At 52.8% G+C, this 21,315-nt stretch overlaps 1 protein-coding gene across 3 annotated transcripts; it reads left to right on the forward strand.

Annotated features, from left to right (window-relative positions):
• Nucleotides 1–4,018: 4,018 nt before the first annotated feature.
• Nucleotides 4,019–21,036, forward strand: CLU (clusterin). Of its 3 annotated transcripts, none has more exons than XM_008273913.4 (9): nt 4,019–4,196; nt 8,495–8,629; nt 10,450–10,598; nt 12,191–12,361; nt 12,988–13,396; nt 14,357–14,461; nt 18,798–19,027; nt 20,381–20,556; nt 20,772–21,036. In XM_008273913.4, the coding sequence occupies exons 1-9, from the start codon at nt 4,172–4,174 to the stop codon at nt 20,779–20,781; spliced, it is 1,410 nt and encodes a 469-aa protein (XP_008272135.1). In that variant the 5' UTR covers nt 4,019–4,171; the 3' UTR covers nt 20,782–21,036.
• The last annotated feature ends 279 nt before the right edge of the window (nt 21,037–21,315 follow it).

Raw genomic sequence — 21,315 nt, forward strand, 5'->3', positions numbered from 1 at the left:
CAGCCAGGACTGAAACTCTGACCTGCATTGCAGTTGTGGCAAACCATCAAGTTTTTAAAGAAGGCTCATTATTTTTAAAATTGGAGCTAACAAAGTTGAGAAACTTGGGAGCAAAATACGGACACCAAAGCCAATCAAGAGCACATAGTAGCAGTAAAGGTAATTTAGGTGACATTTGTCTACTTATCCAGCCACATGATAAGCCACTTGGGATTGGCTACCGTAAAACTTTTTCCCCAAAGTACTGTGTGGGAAGTTGAGGGAAACCAACTGATGCAGGGACGAGGCTAGGAAAAAGCACTCAGGATACCTCTGCATCAATTGTGGGCTGATTTTATTTTACACGATTTTATTATCCATGATTTTATCATGAACCTGTGATTGACTGAATGTACCCATTAAATGATTACAGCTTGGAGAATGGTTCTTAATTTAGACCACAGGATATTGCTCTGATCTGCTTCCAGTCTGTGCTTGTTATAACTGGGGGTTGAGCCATTGTGCTGGTGGGGCTGAGGTGGACAATGGCGAGGGCCGGGGGTGGGCAACACAGAACAAATCAGGCCCAGAGATATTTGCGCAGCCAGAGATGGTGGACAAGGTACAAAGAGGGAAACAGACAAACAGGAAGTTCTTTGCTTGTCCCCTCCCTGCCCTCCCATTTGCCCCCACTTCTCCCAGAAAAGAGATCATGCTAACCCCTAAGCCCAGCTGAGTAAGTCCACAGCGGGAGAAAAATAACACAACAGCAGCACCTGCCAAAATGCTGATGAATTCTGTATGAATCAGCCGAGTGACTCAGCATCTAGATAAAAGCTGATCTGGAGGTTGAGGGCAGGGAAGTGGTAGTCCTGTTCAGCTCTGTGTGTCAAGCTGCCCCTGGCATTGGCAGCCTCAGTGCTGAGCCCAGGGTCTCCCACAGGAGAAGGGCCATCAGAGGAGAGATGGGTTGCATTTTCTCTGTGTGATTCAAGAGGCCAGCAGAGGGCTTGAGGTTAGCCAGTATAGGACCCAGACCAACTCAACAAAAGAAGCCCCTAGTTCTATCAGTAGCTTCACTAGAGGTGCTTCCAACAGAGGCAGAATGACCACGACCTGCTAGGAGGGTTGGTGTGGGCCCAGGGATCCAGCAGTCTGCAGAGACTGAACCAGTTGGCCTGTATGGTCTATTTGGAAAATTAAAAACCCAGGGGAGCCAGCATGGTGGCACAGGGGGTTAAGCTACCACTTATAATGCCGGCATCCTACATCAGAGTGCAGCTTGAGTCCGAGCCGCTCCGCTTCCAATCCAGCTCTCTGCTAATGTACCTGGTAAGGCACTAGAGGATGGCTAGAGTCCTTGGGCCCTTGCCACCGTTGTGGGAGACCTGGATGGAGGTACCACCTTGCTGGCTTTTGTCTGGCCCAGGCTCTGCCATTGCAGCCATTTGGGGCGTGAACCAATGAGTGGAAGCTCTTACCTTCTCTCTGTAAGCCTGTCTTTCAAATAAATAAAATAAATCCTTAAAAAGAATACTACTAAAAATTCAGTGATGCATTTATGTCACTCTCAGAAACTTCACTCTCTCTGTGGTTAATCTTCTGAACCTTGTTGACTTAGTAGCAGGAAGTAATCAAGTGCTCATTCCCCCCGGGCACACTCATGGCTGTGAATCATGCTATTTTCTTCCAAATCCCATCTTCCTCTCCTCCCAGTTTCCTGCTTCAGCTGACTCAGGCAGATCTCCCTGCCTGACCTCCGAAGTCCAACTTTTAAAAATATATCTATTGAAGATGTATGCCTCCTGAACCGGATGCGCAGGGAGCTGCAGGACACAAAAGTTACAAGGAGCGAGGCTCAGAAACAATTCTCTGACCGCAGGCATTGATATGCTATGGAGGAGGCAGGGGCTACAGAACATATAATGCTACTGAGAACTCCCTTTTTTGTCTTTTGTCAAGAAAAATGAAGTGAAGCCTCAAGTTCCTGCAGCACTTTTTTTATTCTTCTTCTTTTTAAAAGAGTTATTTATTTATTTATTTGAAAAAAAGAAATACAGAGAGATCTTCCCTCTGCTGGGTTACTCCCCAAACGGCTGCAACAGCCAGGCCTGGGCCAGGCTGAAGCCAGGAACCAGGAGCTTCTTCTGGGTCTCCCACATGGGTGCAGGGGCCCAAGGACTTGAACCATCTTCCTGTGCTTTCCCAGGCCCATCGGCAGGGAGCTGGATCAGAAGTGAAGCAGCAGGGCTCAAACTGGTGCCCATATAGGATGCCGGCACTGCAGGCGGAGGCTTAGCCTTCTACGCCACAGTGCCTGCCCCATTCTTCTTCTGAGCTGAGGATCTTTTCACACTTGGCCTTGTTTCAGATTAGGTTGAAGGGGACCTGAGAAATGAGTCTATATGTCTAGATTCCTGCTGGTGCAGAGGGCAGAAACTGAGGCCTGAGGGCAGTGATTGGTCCCATCAACCCACCGGGAGACCTCTGTGCCCCAAGCCCACAGTTGTCTCACTTCTTCACAGACCAAGCAGCTCCCCCATCCTGCCTCCTTCAGACAGGTAGGGGCCTAGTGGCCCCTGGCACGTGGGCTGTGCCCCCATAGACGTGAAGAGAAGGCAGCCGTCGCTGGAATCCTGATCTTCTTTAAGCCTGTTTGGTTTGCATGGTTTCCCAAATCTGCCCCCCCCCGACTCCAGCCCTGCCCCAAACCAAGCTACCTGTCCCTGGGGGTCCCTCTGCATCCCCCCACCCCCCCCACCCCCCACAGCAGCAGCAACAACAGCATGATAGCAACTGCCCTGTCAGCATCGCCCTCTCTCCTGGAGCTCAGACTTCCTGGGGATGCAGAGTAGAAAGCTCAGCTCCTTCCCCAAGCAGCAGCTGCACCTTAGGGCCTTCCGAGTGTCCCCCCCTGTCCCCTCCTCTCTCAGCAGGAGGGACTCTGGGCAGTTGCAGCCTCCTGGATCCTTCTGCACACAGATGCAGCGGTGAAGGGCCCCCAGTGGAAGGAAAACACAGCACCCTTGTAAAACGCTATTAAGGGCCGGCGGCGCGGCTCACTAGGCTAATCCTCCACCTGGGGCGCCGGCACCCTGGGTTCTAGTCCCCGTTGGGGTGCCGGATTCTGTCCTGGTTGCTCCTCTTCCAGTCCAGCTCTCTGCTGTGGCCCGGGAAGGCAGTGGAGGATGGCCCAAGTGCTTGGGTCCTGCACCTGCATGGGAGACCAGGAGGAAGCACCTGGCTCCTGGCTTCGGATTAGCGCAGCGCCGGCTGTGGTGGCCATTTGGGGGGAGTGAACCAACGGAGAGAAGACCTTTCTCTCTGTCTCTCTCACTGTCTAACTCTGCCTGTCCAAAAAAAAAAAAAAAAGCTATTAAGACGTTCAAGGCTGTTCGAGCCCCATCCTTACAAAGTCCACCGCACTTGGCTGGGTCCCAGATGCACAGGGATGATAACTGCTTGGGTTCCATGAATTAGGGAGCCAGGAGAGGCCTCTGCTTCCCCAAAAAACTTGATCTGCGAATTCCCAAACACATTTCTGTTTCCTCCAGGAGAGGCGGGTCTTCCAGGGACCACCAGGTCAGCGCGATGGCTGAAGGCGCTGGCATTTCAATACTTGATGTGTTCCCGGGAAGCCCAAGGCCCGCACCATTCCTGACACTGTCCTGTTGGAATACAAGAGAAGTGGTGTTTAATGTGAACCATTAACGGGCCGGAGAACTGAGAGATTATCTTTCGGACTGGGGGCCGGCCAGGAGGGCAGTGGACCCCCACTAAGGATGCACACAGGGCCGGCCAGCTCTTCCTTCCTGGGACGCGGTGCCCCAAGCTGCCTAGCTGAGTCTCTGGGGAGCAGGGAGCGGTACTCGGCCACACCCCAGGCCATTGGCCATTCGCGATGCCCATGCGCCCCCCGGCGCCCCTCGCCCGTTGCTGCATCGGCGCCCCCCCCCAACACCCCGCTTCCAGAATGCTCCCCGCGCATTCTACGGCATTCTTTGGGCGTGAGTCATGCAGGTTTGCAGCCAGCCCCGAAGGGGGTGTACGCGAGCCGAGCACTATAAATACGGCGCTTCACGCGGCTCTCCACGCGGCGTCGCCAGGAGGAGCGCACGAGCGCCGGCGCCGCAGACCGGTGAGACGTCCCCGTATTTCCTAGCCCTGCACCGAGCCACCCCGAGACAGACAGATGAGCAGCCGGGGGTGGCAGCCAGGTGGGGAGCGGTGACAGCTCGCGCTTCCGAGGAAGCCGGGGCAGCCCAGGAGGAGAGGTGATGGGAGCCCCATCCCCAGCAGCCGAGCCGGGGGACGAATGGCTGCGGGTGGCGCGCAGGTTGGGAGTCCCCGTGCATATTGGCTGTAAGGCTGTAATCACAGCTTTGTGACCGTCCATCGGACAGGTGTACCGATCCTCTTTTTTCAAAGGCTCGGGGACTGCGGGGGACTGCGGCGCCCTGCCGGTGGCGGGGCTGGCCTGCGCGGGGGTCCTCCCCGCAGCATCTCCGCGGTGGAGGTGCCGAGCCCTCAGCTGTGGCTGCTGGCTTGCGTGCATGAGTCATCATGTTTTCTCCTGGGTTCTGTAGTACTCCGGAGGGCGCGTTGTAAGTACCATGCTGTGGGTTTAAGTATACACTGCAGCCCCATAAAGCCTACTTTTTCTGCTTCTTCAAGTGCACCTGAGATGCAGTAGAGCAAAGTCACACAAGCTCCGTCAGGCCTCAGCCGGCGGTGCCGCCTTCTCATTTCACAGATGGTAATCTAAAGCCCGCAGAGATTCAGGACTTCTGGCTCCAGCCCTAAACAGCAGCTAGTTAGCTCACCTGGGATTAGAATTGAAGCCCTTGACTTTTCCGAATTTCTGGGTTTAGTGAGAAACATAAGCTTATTATGGTTTTTGTTTTGCTTTGCTTTTAAAGAGCAAGGTTAAGAATTTAAAAGTCAGTGTAACAACATCCAGTTTTGGTACTTAATGATACTCCTTTTTTTCTTTAATAAAGGATATTTATTTGAATTAAAAAAATTTAAAAGTAGGCACAAATGTGATAAAAGGATGCTCCTGGGAGTGTTAGTTATAGTAATAATTAACTGGTGGGATATTTGCAGTCATTTAAATGCCTGACCTTGTGAGAATGGTAAGCCAAGCTCTGGCACGTCAGAAAATGGAGTATCATATGTTGCAAAAGTGTTTTTTTTTTACAGCATACTTGAGGGCAGGGGATAGAAAGGAGTTGGTTGCATAAACGTGCATAGAAAATACAAGGAAACAGACCACAAGGCTAATGTTTGCCCCTAGATGGTAGGAATTACAGGTGACAGACAGCTTTTGTCTGCTTTCTTTGGGGTTTAGCTTTCCACATGGTGGGGGGGCAGTAGTATAGGATCTGGGCCTCAGGCTGGAAACTCTGTACTTCCCCAGGCCTGCTCCTCCCTCCAGCTCCCTCTCGGTTTTCTTAGGCTTCTAAGCCTTTAGCTGGGGGACCTCTGGCTTTGGGGGTGGCCCTTGGAAGCCCCACAGGAGGCTGCCGAGTGTAAAGGCTCCGGGGAGGGTGTGCCTGGTGCAGAGCAAAGCTGCACTCCGAGTAGCCATCTCCTCTCCTCCTCCTCCTTCCCCTTCCTCTTGCCCGAGTTGGCCTTTGGCTGGAAGGAGCCAGGCCAGGTGGTCCCAGTGGGGAGAAGAGGGCTGTGACCTTGGCCTGGCCTGGTTGTGCATGGCGGTCCGCACCAGGGTCCAGGCCAGTCCCCGACAGGGCGAGCGGACAAGTGAGGCAGTCGAGGTGGGCAGTCGGGATGGGCAGCTGGTGTTCTAGCACTCTCCTTAGATGGGCGCCGTCCACACGGCAGGGCACCGTCCACACGGCAGGCCTGCGAGAAAGGCGGGTTCCGATCCCACACCAGCATTATCACAAGGCCTCAGGGAGAGTCAGGTGCTCTAAAAGGGAGCCCCTTGTCTCACAGAGACAAAGCCATGCTCTCTGAGGGCACCTGGCCCTGTGCCTGCTGCAGGTTGCCTACTACTCTCCAGAAACACCAGTTAGATCTTGCCAAAGCCGAGGGTCATGCCTCAGTCTGGTTTAGAGGCGTGTAAGTCAGTCAGAACTTACTATGATTATATAAGGCCCTTGTGTTTACAGAACATGTTCATGTTCCTGAGGTCTACATTAGGTCCATTTTACAGATGGAGAAACCAGGGCTCATAGGTTTAAGTGGCTGGTGTCAAGGAAAGATACTGGACTGGGAGCTGAGATGGCTGGGCTCTTATCTGCGGGTTGTGACCAGTCTGTTGAGGCCCTGAGGCATCCCATGCTGTCTGGGCTTTGAGACTGGGCCAGAGGATGACCCTTTGCCCAGCCGTGAGCTTGATCCCAAGGACCCTGGACTCCTAGTGGCAGACCATGTAGCAGCCGCTCGCTTCCAGGGCTCTGCCTTTGGCTGCCCTGTCTGCCCATTGCTCAGGGCCCAGCACCCCGTCTCCTGGTTGGAACCGATGTCAGAGGGTGTCGGGCGTGACAAAGGCTCTGTCCCTGCTGGAGGCATTTCAGGCCTCAGTGAGCAGCTAGGGCAGAGCCCACGAGACCGGGGCCTTCCTGGTGGGCCCGCAGCTGTGCCCGGCTTGGCTGCCCACACGTTGCTGGAGAAGGCACTGACCCGTTCTCTGCTCCCATGCTGCTCCTGTCTTCTGAGCCACTGATTACGTCTCCTCAGAGGCCGGCCTTATTACTGTGTGATCACTGTCCAGATGGGCCTGCTGGGCTGAGCAGCCGTGGGCTGTGAACCATCTCGGGACAGGGAATCCCATGTCCCGGGGCCTTCTGCTGCAGCAAATGGCTGAGCCTAGATAAGCAGTTCGGGGAGGAGGGGATGGAGGCACAGGAGGAGGGGTTTCTGTTTTATGTAACAACTTCAGCTTCTGGGAATGGGTCCATTGTGTAAGACTGGGGCTCTGGCCCCATGTCTCCTGGCTCGGGGCAGCTGACCGAGCGCAGGAGCACCCTGGCAGACCTCGAGGGAACAGACCTTGTAAAAGGGACCTTGTAAGCAAACGGGCATGTCCTCCTACAGGGACTTTCCTGGGGAAGCCCGGCCTGCTTCTTGGGTTCCCTGGTTTTGTTTTGTTTTTTTTTTTTTTTTTTTCTGTCTAAAGATTAATTTTTGTGGGGCCAGCACTGTGGCACTGTAGGTTAATCCTCTGCCTGCGGCACTGGCATCCCATGTGGGCACTGGTTCTAGTCCCGGCTTCTCCTCTTCCAATCCATCTTTCTGCTGTGGCCTGGGAAGTTAGTGGGGGATTGCCCAAGTCCTTGGGCCCTTGCACCTACGTGGGACACCCTGGCTTGGGATCAGCACAGCTGTGGATGTTGCTGCCATTTGGGAAGTGAGTCAGCAGAAGGAGGGCCTTTCTCTCTGTCTCTCCCTCTCTCTGCCTCTCAAATAAATAAATAAAAATCTTTTAAAAATATTTATTTTTGTGTATTTGAAGGCCAGAGTGACATAGAGAGAGGGACACACACACACACACACACAGAGGGAGAGAGATCTCCCATCTGCTGGTTCATTCCCCAAATGGCTGCAAAGGGTAGTGCTGGGCTAGGCTGAAGCCTTAAGCCTGGAACTCCATCCAGGGTCCCACGTGGGTGGCAGGGGCTCCAGCACTTGGGCGGTCTTCCATTGCTTTCCCAGGTGCATTAGCAGGGAACTGGATTGGAAGTGGAGCAGCCGGGACTGAAACTGGTGCTCCAGTGTTGGATGCTTGCATCGAAAGCCCCAGGTTCACTGTTAACTCTTAAACCAAAGAACCTTTCACTTCCTTCACTCTCCCCCTCTACTCCTTGAAGAGGATGGTCCTCCCTTCTTCACTCCACTCTTTATTGACACCCCTGAATCCACATGCAGCCTGGCTCAAGCCTCAGATGGATTTAATTTCATGAGCCAGCCCAGAGGGTTGGCTGTGACTGCCTCAGGCTCTCAGAGAACATGGTTATGTGGTGCAGGGAGCAGAGAGCTGTGCTTGATTGGTAATGTCTGCTGTGGGCAACCATGAGCTGTGCACATTGTAGGGGAATGTAGCTGGGCCTGGGATGCAGTCCCAGTTGAGGGGGAATGGGGGAGGAGCAGATGAGTATTCTGGATGTCTGATATGACGGGTACCCTCTCTGGAGGCTGAGGCCAGGACGCAGTAATCTGGCATGCTTTGCTTAGGCGTGGACAGCTACTCCAGGGGAGGAAAAGGTTTGCCTGGTGCTGGCCTGCAGCTCCAGGGTTCTTGGTTCTTCTGTCATGTGCAGCTGCCCTGTGGTTCCTCCCTGCACTGCCTGCCTTCACTTTCTTTTGAAAGTGTCAAGGGCAAGCCTGGTCTTTCCTCCTAATTAACTCATGGAGAAAACCACATGGATCCTTGCTCGAGGAGACAGCCAAGGCAACATGTTCTCCGTGCCCCTGTGTAGGCAGCGGGCTGGGCAGGAAAGCAGCAGCTGTCCAGCTGTTACCGTGACGATCTCCTGTTCTCTCCCAACAGAGGCATTCTTGGGCCCCAGTATCCGAGGAGGAGGAGGCAAGATGAAGACTCTGCTGCTGTGTGTGGGGCTGCTGCTGAGCTGGGAGCGTGGGCAGGTCCTGGGAGACCAGCTGGTCTCCGACAATGAGCTGCAGGGTAAGCAGAGCAAGCATGAGACAGAGTCCTAGGGCTGCAGCGCACTGGGCCAGCTGAGGGCAGCCGCGCCTCCCTCGTGCAGTCTCCTCTGTCTGGCCCCAAGTGTTAGACAATTTGCGTCTCGTGTCCTGGACCCAGATTCCTCTTTCCAGCCCCTCTCTGAGCCTCTGTGCCTCAGCTCTCTGGTTTAAGCCCTTTGTGGCCAAGTTCACGTCCAGCGGTGTGCAGACATTTCCAAAGCACTTCCTGGCTGCAGTGCTCTGTTCAGCTGTTCCCTTCTCAGTCCCCTTGGCCCAGCCCCCAGGCCTCCTCCTGGAAAGACCATTTACATCTTCGTCCATCTCTGCTGTGTGTCCTCACGCGCCGACCCCAAAAACAGGCTGCGTGTGCCATGCTCAGACAGCGGGGACGGGGAAGTGTGGAGGCCCCCCGTTCCTGAAACCTCCCACTTCCTCCCGCTGGCTGGCCAGTTCTGCGGGGTCATCATTCAAATCCCAGACTTGGCGGTCACGCCTGCTGTGAGTCTGTCCTGCCACTCCCTGGCTGCAGATCCAAACGCCCACCAGCTTTATATGGAGGTGTGCGGGACAGGTTGTATGTGCTTGTGGTCCATGATGTGACATTTTGCTATACAAGCACACCATGAAATGACTGCCACCTTCACGTCACTCACACATCCGTCACCCAGTAAGGTGACTATGTTTCTTTTGTGGTGAGAGCATTTAAGACCAATTCTTGCCAGTGCCGCGGCTCACTAGGCTAATCCTCCGCCTGCGGCGCCGGCACACCGGGTTCTAGTCCCGGTCGGGGCGCTGGATTCTGTCCCGGTTGCCCTCTTCCAGGCCAGCTCTCTGCTATGGCCCGGGAGTGCAGTGGAGGATGGCCCAAGTCCTGGGCCCTGCACGCGCATGGGAGACCAGGAGAAGCACCTGGCTCCTGCCTTCGGATCAGTGCAGTGCGCTGGCTGCAGTGCGCTGGCCGCGGCAGCCATTGGAGGGTGAACCAATGGCAAAGGAAGACCTTTCTCTCTCTCTCTCTCTCTCTCACTGTCCACTCTGCCTTTCAAAAAAAAAAAAAAAAAAAAAAAAAAAGACATTCTCTCAGTGAATGTCAAGTGTAATGAAAGGCCCCTCCAGGGCTGACTCATCCTGCATAACTGATGCTTTGGGCTCTTTGCCCAACACCTCCCTCACTGCACTGCTTTTTTAGCCCACCTGTGAGATGGACGTAATGATAGGCTTCTTAAGTCAAACACGCATGAAGGGTTTGGCGCAGCGTTTGGCTTGCGGTAAGCACCGGGTGCGCAGTCCTTGGGTGATCTGGTGTCTCACTGCTTGGTCCTGAGCCTTGATCTCAGTCTCCCGGGGGAACTGTGCCATTCACTCATCGTCCCATCCCTGTTGCTGGCTACCAAGCGTTGGAAGAAAGAAGTTTTGGTTCAACCTTTTATATTGTGATGCATCAAAATGTGCACTCATGGTTTTTTTTCCCCTCTTAAGAATTGTTTTCCATGGCCCAGCTGGTTCTCCAGGGCTGCAGGGCAGTGGCCAGCCTTACTGCTGCCCCTTCTCCAGGCTGTGCCAGCTCCTGTGGTTGGCATTTCTGAGCAGGAGGTTGGAGTTGACCATGACTCCTATGATGGGAACTGGTCTCAGAGCAAGGCTGGAGCTGCAAGGCTGCCTGCCAGGGGCCAGGGGCTCTCATACTGGACGCTCCCTGTACTGCACAGGCCTTTGTAACCATGCCAGGAGTCCCAGGCTCACATGCCCAACGCCATCTCTTCCTCTCTCCTCATTGCACCTCCTGCCCTTGTCTTGCAGAAATGTCCACTCAAGGGAGTAAGTACATCGATAGGGAAATTCAGAATGCCGTCAAGGGCGTGCAGGAGATCAAGACTCTGATAGAGAAAACGAACGAAGAGCGCAAGACGCTGCTCAGTGTCTTAGAGGAAGCCAAGAAGAATAAGGAGGTGAGGTTGGACTGGTGACCACGGCCCTGCCCTGCCCGCCCTGCCGAGGGGAGCTCAGGGTGCCTTGCTGGGTTGCCATGGCGACCTGCGGTCCTCCCAGCACTTTGTCAGCTGATGCCGGCCCTGCAGTTCAGAAAAAGGGAAGGGTTATTTGCTTTTCAAAGCTTCAGGGGGTGAAATCTTGGATCTGGTTTTGTTACAGCCCTGGCCTAGGGCCCGATGCCCAGATTCACTTGGTTGGGTTCCAAGGTAGGCTGTGGACAGCATGGTAGGGGTTGGGAGGGTGATGATGCCCCACCTTTAGGAAGCTGTTAATCTTTGATCTGTCGCTTACTACTCTTCTTCTCAACCTTTTTTTGATGTTGGCTATGTTCAAAATCATGAATTTTTAATATCAAAATGCTGACTCTAACAATTAAAACTGATAAGCAACCCTTGCAATGATCCACTTGCCAAAACATTGTATGGACAGTGGTCCCCTCTCATCCACAGGCAATGTATGCCAAGGTCCCAGGTCAGTGCTTAGAACCACAGATAGGATTGAACCTGACATATGCTATTTTGTTTTTTCCCATATATCCATACCCATGATAAGATTTAATTTATAACTTTGACATGGTAAGCGGTTATCAACACAAATGATAATAAAATAGAGCTATTATAACAATTCACTGTATTAAAAGTTATGTGGAAGTGATCTGTCTCTCTCAGAACATCTTAATTCCTCATTGCACTGTAGTAATATTTTTGAGCTATGGTTGCCTACAGAAAACTGAAACTGTTGGAAGATAAAATTGCTGACGGGGATGGGGAGATACTACTGTTATGCAATTAATTTAGCTTGTCCCCTTCTTTTGAGCACCTGTGTGGATTTTCATATATATATATGTACACATATACATATATATACACATATAAAATACATAAGTAAAATATAAATATATATTACATAATATATAAATACATATATGTATGACTACATATATATATATATATAGATTCACACAATATATACGTATGTATTTGTCATAAACTACTAGCATTAGAAATACCTTTAGTCAAAAGAGTTTTCTTTTTGGTTTCGAGAATCCCTTGGAATAGATTCTTATAGGATGATTGCATCAAATGACACAGGCTAGAGAGTTTTGATAGTTGATGTGACATTGGTTTTGAAAGCCTGCGGATTCTATATGCATGTGTGGTCACAAGAGAAGAAAAATAAGATTCAAGGAGTCCCTGGCCTGCTTTGGGAGATGGCACTTCAACAGCAGAAGCAGAGAATGGGAAATGAGGTGATCTTGGGGTAGGGAGTATAAGAGCCAAAGTCAGAGGGAGGGGATCCAGTGGGCGCCCAGGTGGCTTAGGAAGGAGCTGAGTCGTGAGGGTGAGGATGCTCAAGGCCAGGCTTGGTGGGGAAGCAGGAAGGTGGATGAGGCAGTGGTGTGAGCGGGGGTGGGGCTGGAAATAAGCACCCCGTGGGGGCAGCCCCTGGCAGGCCTGCTGGGAGGATGGCCCCGGAGAGTAGCCCCTGCTCGGATGGGTGGAGCCTGCAGCCTCTGCCTGAGCCTCACGGGGCTGCGTGTCTTCTCTAGGATGCCCTAAATGAGACCCGGGACTCCGAGACAAAGCTGAAGGCATTCCCGGAAGTGTGCAACGAGACCATGATGGCCCTCTGGGAAGAGTGTAAGCCCTGCCTGAAGCAGACCTGCATGAAGTTCTACGCCCGCGTCTGCAGAAGCGGCTCAGGCCTGGTTGGCCGCCAGGTGAAAGGGAGCTACACACATGACTTAGGCTGTCAGTGGAGAATGAGGGGGACACAGTGAAACAGGCTTCATTCTGGATGCAGCTGATAGCCCTGGCTGGCTGCATGGGGCCCGAGAGTGCCACGATTGATTGGTAATGTCTGGCAAGCATACAGACACATAGGGCATGCACAGCAAGTACTTGCCATCTCTTCCAAGGCTCTTGTCCAGCAGTGATTAGCTGGATAACATAACAAAGAGCTCTGTGGTGTGGCAGAGCCCTGCACCCACTTAGGTGGTAGGAATTAAAAATTTCTTAGATCTTAATATTAACCCTGGCCTCCTCTTGGGCCTTAAGTGCTTGGGACTCCATGAATGTTGCCATTTCCTGAAGGCACATCAGTTGGCCCTCAGCAGTGCAGGAGTGGTGTCATCAGTGGCCAAGGATGGCCTCCCAGGTGTCTCTAAACTCTCCCCCATGGGAGGTGGCAGAGAAGGGCAGTGTCCTGACAGCTGCTGGGCGTTAAACCGTCAGCTGTGTGACTGTTACAGCGAGGGTAGAGCCTGGCCCCCTGGACCAGAGGAAGGCAGAGGGGACTGTGGCCTTCCCACAGGGCTCCTGACTGTCCCCATTTGGGTCGTTGCAGCTCGAGGAGTTCCTGAACCAGAGCTCTCCCTTCTACTTCTGGATCAACGGCGACCGCATCGACTCCTTGCTGGAGAACGACCGGCAGCAGAGCCACGTCCTGGACGTCATGCAGGACAGCTTCAACCGGGCCACGGGCATCATGGACGAGCTCTTCCAGGACCGATTCTTCACCCACAAGCCCCAGGACACTTTCTACCACTCTCCCTTCAGCTACTTCAGGAGGCCCCCCCTCCACTATGCCAAGTCTCGCCTTGTCCGCAACATCATGCCTCTCTCCCTGTACGGACCCCTGAACTTCCAGGACATGTTCCAGCCCTTCTTTGAAATGATTCACCAGGCTCAGCAGGCCATGGACGTCCACTTGCACAGCCCGGCCTATCAGACTCCTAACGTGGAGTTCATCACAGGTTAGAGAGAAGCCTCGTTCATGCCAAGAAGGCCCGGGGGCCGACAACTTATGGAACAACCCGAGGGTGGGATTCTTGCCACTTAGAGAGGGAAAGCGAAACTATGAGAGGTGAAGGGGGAGGTATCCAAGGTTTCCCAGCCTGCAAAGTGGAGCCAGGCCAACCCAGTGCTGCAGGGCGGCAGCATTTTTAGCTGCTGCTGGCTGTCACATCAATGGCTCCTCCTACAGAGTCAGAGCCCCTTGCCCTGGGAACTCAGGGGGCTTTGTGCACATATCTAGGGAATAAATTATATAAGCAACCATCTCACAGTTAGAGAAGTTGTTCATGGCCATGGCCTTAGAGCTTGGAACAAAATGGGCATTCAGGGTAGGTGTTTTGCAAAAAGCAAACTTGGACATGGCCATGAACGGACTATACTTCATTGAGTGCGTTCCTCCACTGGCACTTAGTGAGCCAGCCCCGTCTCCAGTTAGCTACAGTCTGAGTAGCGCCAAGATTGTCTTGAAATGGATTGAAAGCCCCGGAGGGCTTTGAATCGAATGAGCATCTCTTGCGTCTTGTGGTGTAGCCTTGTGGTGTCGGGCGGCTCTGAGGAGCGGCCGCTCCTGGCTTCAGGGGTCTGCTGACCTGCTGGGAAAGAGCATTGAGCCATGAAGAATGCAGAGCACTTGTGTTGTGATGCCAAAGAGAAGTGCAAGTAACTGAGTGAGTGAGCAGGTGGGGGGCGGGGCCTCAGATGGACCTGGTAGCCCGGGAGGCCACACCCCCTGAGGGATCCCAGGAACAACTTCCAGGAGGCCTACAGTCAGGGCAGGCAAACAACTCGATTCCAGCTGTCTGACCGTCAAACCATCTCAAGGGCCCACACGGTCACGTGGAAGGCTTCCAAGAAATCGGCGGGGCCTGTCTGCAGCACTGGGTGCCTCAGCCTGACTTGCTCCCCTTGTGTGTTTCCAGGAGGCCCCGATGACCGTGCAGTGTGCAAAGAGATTCGCCACAACTCCACGGGCTGCCTGAGGATGAAGGACCAGTGTGCTAAGTGCCAGGAGATCTTGTCTGTGGGTGAGTGGCCCCGGCCATTGGTCCTGCCTGAGTCACCGCGCCTCGCTGCGCCTGCCTCAGTGGGGTCAGACAGACGGGAATTCAGATTCCAGCTCTGCAGCCCCTGGCTTGTGGCCTGAGAGCAGGTCCTCAGCCTTGCACAGACTGGTTCCCCGTCTGCAAAGTCAGGTACAGAGGCAGGGCTGTCTCGAAGTCGGCGAGATGCTCCCGCCACGTCTGGCTCCTGGAAAACTGGCAGTCCATGGTGGGTGCTGCTGTGTGTTTAAAAACAAAGCCATTGGCCTTGGATTTCCAAGGTCATTCTGCTCCCAAGTGCCAAGTGTGGTAGACATCCTCAGACTACAACATCTTAGTGTGAATTCTATTTGCTAAACAATTGTATGTGTCAGGTACAGGTCTAAACATCTCACAAATGACCCTGTGTGTTGGGGGTAGTCATTGAGCCTAGCTCACCAAGTAGAAAACTCCGTCCCAGAAAGGGTGAGGAGTCTATCTATGCAGGATCACACAGTTCCCATGTCCAGATCTCAGTGTTTGGGTTTGTTCTCAGACTAGCTTCTTCCCCCAGGGCCCTGGTACCTTGGTGTCCCAGGAATATTCCTTTGGGCTGGTTGGTCCCTGGGCAAAGAAGATATTTCCTTCCAACTTTCCCTTCCAGGTCTGGTGATAGGTTCAGTTCTTCCTACTTTGAAATAATGGCTATACAGATTCGGAGAGCAGTTGCTGGTACACAGTTGTCCATGATCAGGAGTTAACTTCTCCACCTTGTAGGTCGCTATTCAATCTGTGGCTTTGCTCTTACTTAATAGGTTTGGGTTTGCCAGGGCAGGCCTTCAGAATCTAGCTAAATATTCCTAGCCTCACTCCTGTGTTTAGAGGCCACTACAAAATAAACACTAGTGTTTTAAGAGGCTGAAGTATGAAGTTTTAAGTGAGTGTATAATCAAAGTTCTTGGGCTTTTATCATCAAAGTATGATAGGGTAGCATAAATTACATAGTACCTCACCACACGAAAGTTAGTCACGTTGGGGCCAGAAGAGAAACAGGTGTCCAGGCTCAGATGGGAGCTCTCCCCCCGAGCTCCTCTGTCACCGATCACAGCTCCACTGAGCAGTCACCTTGCTTTAGAGATCCGGGTCGACTTGCTCTCATTTAAGGTGCTTGTACCCTTATGAGTGGGTGTCTGCATGGGGATGCTAGATGGGGAGGTATCGATTTCAGCTCTGTTGGCCTTCTGAGTCAGACCATTCTCTGTCTTGGGGGTCTGTCCTATGCATTGTAGAGCATTGAGCAGCCTCCCTGGCCTGTATGCACTAGCTGCCAATAGCTCCCTACCCCCAACTAGAAAACCAAGATGTATTCAGAACTTACCAAGTGGCCCCTGGCAGGTAGCATTGCCCTCATGGAGAACTTCTAGACCAAGTCTCTGTTCTCAAGGGCTTTTCTTATTTTTAAATTATTCCTTAGTAGAAGAGTTCTGGTTATTCATTACACATTTGTTTGTTTATTTCTTTCTTTTTTATAAAAGATCTATTTATTTACTTGAATGGCAGTCACAGAGAGAGAGAGAGATCAATCTTCTATTCTCCAAGTCAATCCCCATATGGCTGCAATGGCCAGTACTGGCCAAGCCAAAGCCAGGAACCTGGAAGTCCATCTGGGTTTCCCACATGGGTGGCAGGGACTCAAGTCCTTGGGCCATCATCTGTTGCTTTCCCAGGCACATTAGCAGAGAGCTGGATGGGAAGTGGAACCGTTAGGACTCGAACCAGTGCCCATATGGAATGCTGATGTTGCAGGCAGTGGCTTAACTCACTCAGCCACAATGCAGAGCCCATTACATGTTTCTTATTTATTTCTTTTTTACTTAACTGAAAGCAGAGAGACAGAGACAGAAATCTTCCATCTGCTGGTTCATTTTCTCAAATGCCCACAATAGTTGGGACTAGACCAAGCTGAAGCCAGAAGCCTGGAATTCAATCAGGGTCTCCCATGTAGATGGCAGGGACCTAGCTACTTAAACTATCACTTGCTGTCTTGAGTAGTCCCCTGCTGCTATGTGCATTAGCAGAAAGCTGGAATCGGAAGCAGAGCTGGGGCTCAAACCCAGGACTTGAACTTGGACACTCTGACATGGGGTGTGCATGTCCCAAGTAGAGTGTTAACCACTGTACCAACACCCGGCCCTCATTACATATTTCTTTTCGACCTGGATTCTTGTTAGTAATCCTGTTTCTTGCTGCATCTAACATTTTTCTATGAGATGAGTAATCACAGGCACCATCCTGCAGATCTCTTTTCCCCAAAATCACAGAAATTTGATGCAGCCTCCTCTGGGTATTGTTGAAATAATCTAGAGAGAAAAATGGTAGTTTTTATTTATTTGGTTTTTTTTTAAAGTATGTTTTCTTCTTCTTTTTAAAAAGGATTTATTTATTTATTTGAAGGATGAGTTACAGAGAGGCAGAGGCAGAGAGATAGAGAGAGACATTTTCCATCTACTGGTTTACTCCCTAGATAGCTGCAATGGCCAGAGCTGTGCTGATCTGAAGCCAGGAGCCAGGAGCCTCTTCTGGGTCACCCATGTGGGTGCAGGGGCCCAAAGACTTGGGCCGTCTTCCACTGCTTTTCCAGGCCATAGCAGAGAGCTGGATTGGAAGTGGAGCAGCCGAGACTTGAACCAGTGCCCATATGGATGCTGGCACTGCAGGTGGCAGCTTTACTTGCTACACCACAGTGCCCATCCCAGAAAATGGTAGTTTTTAAAGAGATAGTGGGTCGTTTCCTGCTCTTGTAAATCTGACAGTCTGGCAGATCCTCGAGGATCTAAAAGAAAGATTTCTGTTTCACCTGCTCTCCCACAGAGCTTGCTGACCAGCCCCACGGCGGGGAGGGGGGCAGGCAGGCAAGGACTCCGCGCATTGTGGCCCGAGGGTTCTGGCTGGCTCCTCTGCTGCATGGACTCTTGGGACCAGAATTGTCCACCCTGTAGATATGCTGAGAATGTGAGCTGGGACGATGTTCCAGGACCACAGACCTAGCGTAGGAGGAACCCGAGTTTAGTGGTTAAAGACCTGGATTCACTCCAGGCTGCACAGAGCACTTCCAGACTTACTGTGAGTTATTTACTTCTGTGGGGCTCAGTCTCACTGTTGGTGAAACAGGAGTGTTAATGCATACGTCAGAACAGAACTGACTTGTTAGAGGAAAGCCCGCCTTCCCCAGCCACCGTGGGTGCCACAGGAAGAGTAAGATCCCCCTCTCCAGAAACAACTCCTGGGAAGGGCGAGTTCAGTGAGCCTGGCTCCAGCTTCTCAGAGTGTGGTCAGCACTGTTTGTGACCAGTTGCCAAGGAGATGAGGGTCTGGCGCCCGGAGCTGGATGAGTTATGTCACTAAGCACATGTTTGGTTCAGCACACATTGCTTCCAAGAGCAAGAGTTTCTCCGTGAAGGAAGCAGTGTCTTGATTCTCCTGAGTCCAATTCTTTAATTTGTTACAAATGATAACAAACTGTATTTGTCCATTTCTTTTGTGACTATAACAAAACACTTGAGACTCATGAACTTTATTTTTTAAAAAAGAGGCTTATTATGGCTTGCAGTTCTGGTCCAAGGTCAAGGGGATGCACTTGGTGATGTTTTCTTGCTAGCAGTCTCAGAGGGGCACAGGGCACCCCATGGAGAGAGATAGGGAGCACCCGTGTGAATCCTCTGGCCTCTCCCTGGTCTATATTTCCTTTATTTTTTGAATATTTATTTTACTTGAAATGCAGAATTATAGAGACAAAGAGAGAGACATCTTCCATCTGTTGGTTCAGTCCTCAAATGGCCGCAGTGGTTGGGGCTGGGACAGGTTGAGATGGAGACCAAGACCTCGGAACTCCATCTAGGTTTCCCACATAGGTGCAGGGGCCCAAGCACTTGGGCCATCTTCTACTACTTTTCCTGGCCATTAGTGGGGACCTGGATGGGAAGTGGAGCAGCCAGGACAGGAGCCGCCACCCATATAGAATGCTGGCGCCACAGGCAGATGCTTAACATACTGCACCACAGCGCTGCCCCCCCCAATCTTTTAAAGTCACCAGTATTCGAACATGGAGGCTGACCCTTATTTTATCCAAATCATCTCCCAAAGGCCCCACCTGTAAACACGAGAGTGGGATTGGGTTCCCACCCTCTTCCTACCTCACCATGGAGGTTTAAACTCCAAGGTGAGTTCCAGTGGGGTTTGTAGTTTCTAGCAGTTTGTAGAGCGCCACATAGCTAGGTGCCAGCCATGTGAGCTGATTTCCGTTGGAACTGTCCCTTCTCTTGTTTTCTGCATCTCCGAGCAGACTGCTCGGCCAACAACCCGTCTCAGAATCAGCTGCGGCAGGAGCTGAACGATTCCCTGCGGCTGGCTGAGGAGCTGACCAAGAGGTACAACGAGCTGCTTCAGTCCTATCAGTGGAAGATGCTCAACACCTCGTCCCTGCTGGACCAGCTCAATGAGCAGTTTAACTGGGTGTCCCAGCTGGCCAACCTCACCCAGGGCCCAGACCAGTACTATCTCCGGGTCTCTACGGTGAGTCGTGTGGCAACCACGCGCTGATGCTGGGGGCTGGATGTGGAGCTTCTCTCCCCAGGGGTGAAATGAGAGGGCGGCATTAAAGGCAGGCACTTTGCTCCTGTTGGAGCACTGACCACGCGCTGCAGGAAATAGAAAAGTTGTGTGCATTGTGGCACCCAAGCCGCATCACCGAGTGGGGCCCACTCTCACAGCCCCGTTATACTCATCAGGAGAGGGACAGGTTGCACAGGGTGCCCCAGACTGGGTGACTGACAGCTGATTCTCTGGAGGGCTGCAGAGCCTGGACAATGGCTGTCTCCACAAATCCCACAGCCACAGATTCAGTCACTTGCTGATCAAAAGTATCAAGAGGAACACTGTGTCTTTGTTGAGTGTGTCTAGGCTTTTCTTCTTCTTTCTTCTTTCTTCTTTCTTCCTCTTCTTCCTTCTTCTTCTTCTTCTCCTTCTCCTTCTCCTTCTCCTTCTCCTCCTCCTCCTCCTCCTTCTCCTTCTCCTTCTCCTTCTTCTTTTCTCTCTCTCTCTCTTTTTGACAGGCAGAGTGGACAGTGAGAGAGAGAGACAGAGAGAAAGGTCTTCCTTTGCCGTTGGTTCACCCTCCAATGGCCGCCGCGGCTGGTGCGCTGCCGCCGGCGCACCGCACTGATCTGATGGCAGGAGCCAGGTACTTACCCTGGTCTCCCATGGGGTGCAGGGCCCAAGCACTTGGGCCATCCTCCACTGCATTCCCAGGCCACAGCAGAGAGCTGTAGGCTTTTCTTCTTTATTGCCTACACAACACAGCGCAACAGCTGTGTATGTCGCAAGCACCGCTTCTCAGGGGCTCTGAGTCATCTCGGGATGTTTTCAAGTGTAGGGGAGGATGTGCATCGGTCCTGTGCAAGTCCTGCGCCACTGTATTGACAGAATTGGCACATCCACGGGTTCTGGTATTTGTGAGGGATCCAGGAGCCACCCCTGATGGATCCTGAGGGACACTGTGCTCTTTTCTCAAGGTCGTTTGCCCCCCCTAGGCCAAGTGGAATGTTTCATGAACCGGCACATTGCTCTCTGCCGGGGATAAAAACTTTCCTCTGGGGCTGGGAACTCCCCCCCCATACCCCCGCCCCATTCCTTATTTACCCCAGTGTGGCCAGTGCCCGCCCGGAGAAAACACTGGCAAGCACTTTTGCTCTCTGGGCACCCCTCGGCTGGTCATTTGCGTGTTTTGTTTACTGAGTTGCATGGACATCTGTGTTAGCCAGAAGCTGTCCCGCTGTTGGGATTTCCTTCTGGGCCGTGGGCCTGACGCCGGCTGCAGCACGCGTGTGTGTCGGCTGCAGCGTCTCAGCTCTGCTCTGCGCCTTCCAGGTGACTTCCCACACCTCCGAGTCAGAGGCCCCCTCCCGTGTCACCGAGGTGGTGGTGAAGCTCTTTGACTCCGACCCCATCACTATCACAATCCCAGAAGAAGTCTCCAGGGACAACCCGAAATTCATGGAGACCGTGGCGGAGAAAGCGCTGCAGGAATACCGCAAAAAGAAGCGGTGAGTAGGCAGGCCTTCCAGGCGACCCCGTGGGGCCTCCCGGGTCCCTGGGAAGGAAGCCCAAAGCGGGTCGCCCGGTGGACGTGGCCACTCCTGCGGCCGGAGCTGAGATATCCCTGGGGATTGTATGTTTCTGTCAGGGCAGGAGCTTCCCTGGGAGACGAGGATTTGACGGTTGATGTTTCTCTCTTCCCCCGGCCCTCCTTGTTTTTCAGAGTGGAGTGAGACATGAACTTGCTCTTCCACCCACGGGGGCATCCGCGTCCCGCTGCCACTGAGATGAGCCACAGCCCCCCAGAGAGAGAGAGCTCTGCATGTCTCCAGGAGACTGGGCCCCCACCCGACCCCGACCCCAGCCAGTCTCTCCGCCCTCGGGATTCTGCCCCCTAGCACCTGCGTTTGCAGCTCGCGCTCTCACTCGCTCCTGGGCGGAACAGCTCCCGCATGCAACTAATTCAATAAAGCTGCCTGTCATCCCAACGCCCGGAGCCTCCTCCCTCTGTGCTGCCCCTGTGCCTCCTGTGTGCCTCCGTTTTGGTAGGGAAAAAGAAGCAGGAAGTCAACATGAAAAGCTGCGGCAGAGATGGTCTAGGGACAGCCGCTGGGGTGGCGGATGAAAGGAGACGACGTGGAGGTCCGGACAGTCCTAAAATTTCTTGCTTTCAGGAAGAGACCTGTGTTGCAAGAATGCTACTAAAGGACCTTCCTAAAATGCAACCTTTCCCATTCCGTTATAACGTGACTGCTGTAGTCTCCCTG

Source organism: Oryctolagus cuniculus, chromosome 2 (assembly GCF_964237555.1).
Source record: "Oryctolagus cuniculus chromosome 2, mOryCun1.1, whole genome shotgun sequence".
Taxonomy (NCBI): domain Eukaryota; kingdom Metazoa; phylum Chordata; class Mammalia; order Lagomorpha; family Leporidae; genus Oryctolagus; species Oryctolagus cuniculus.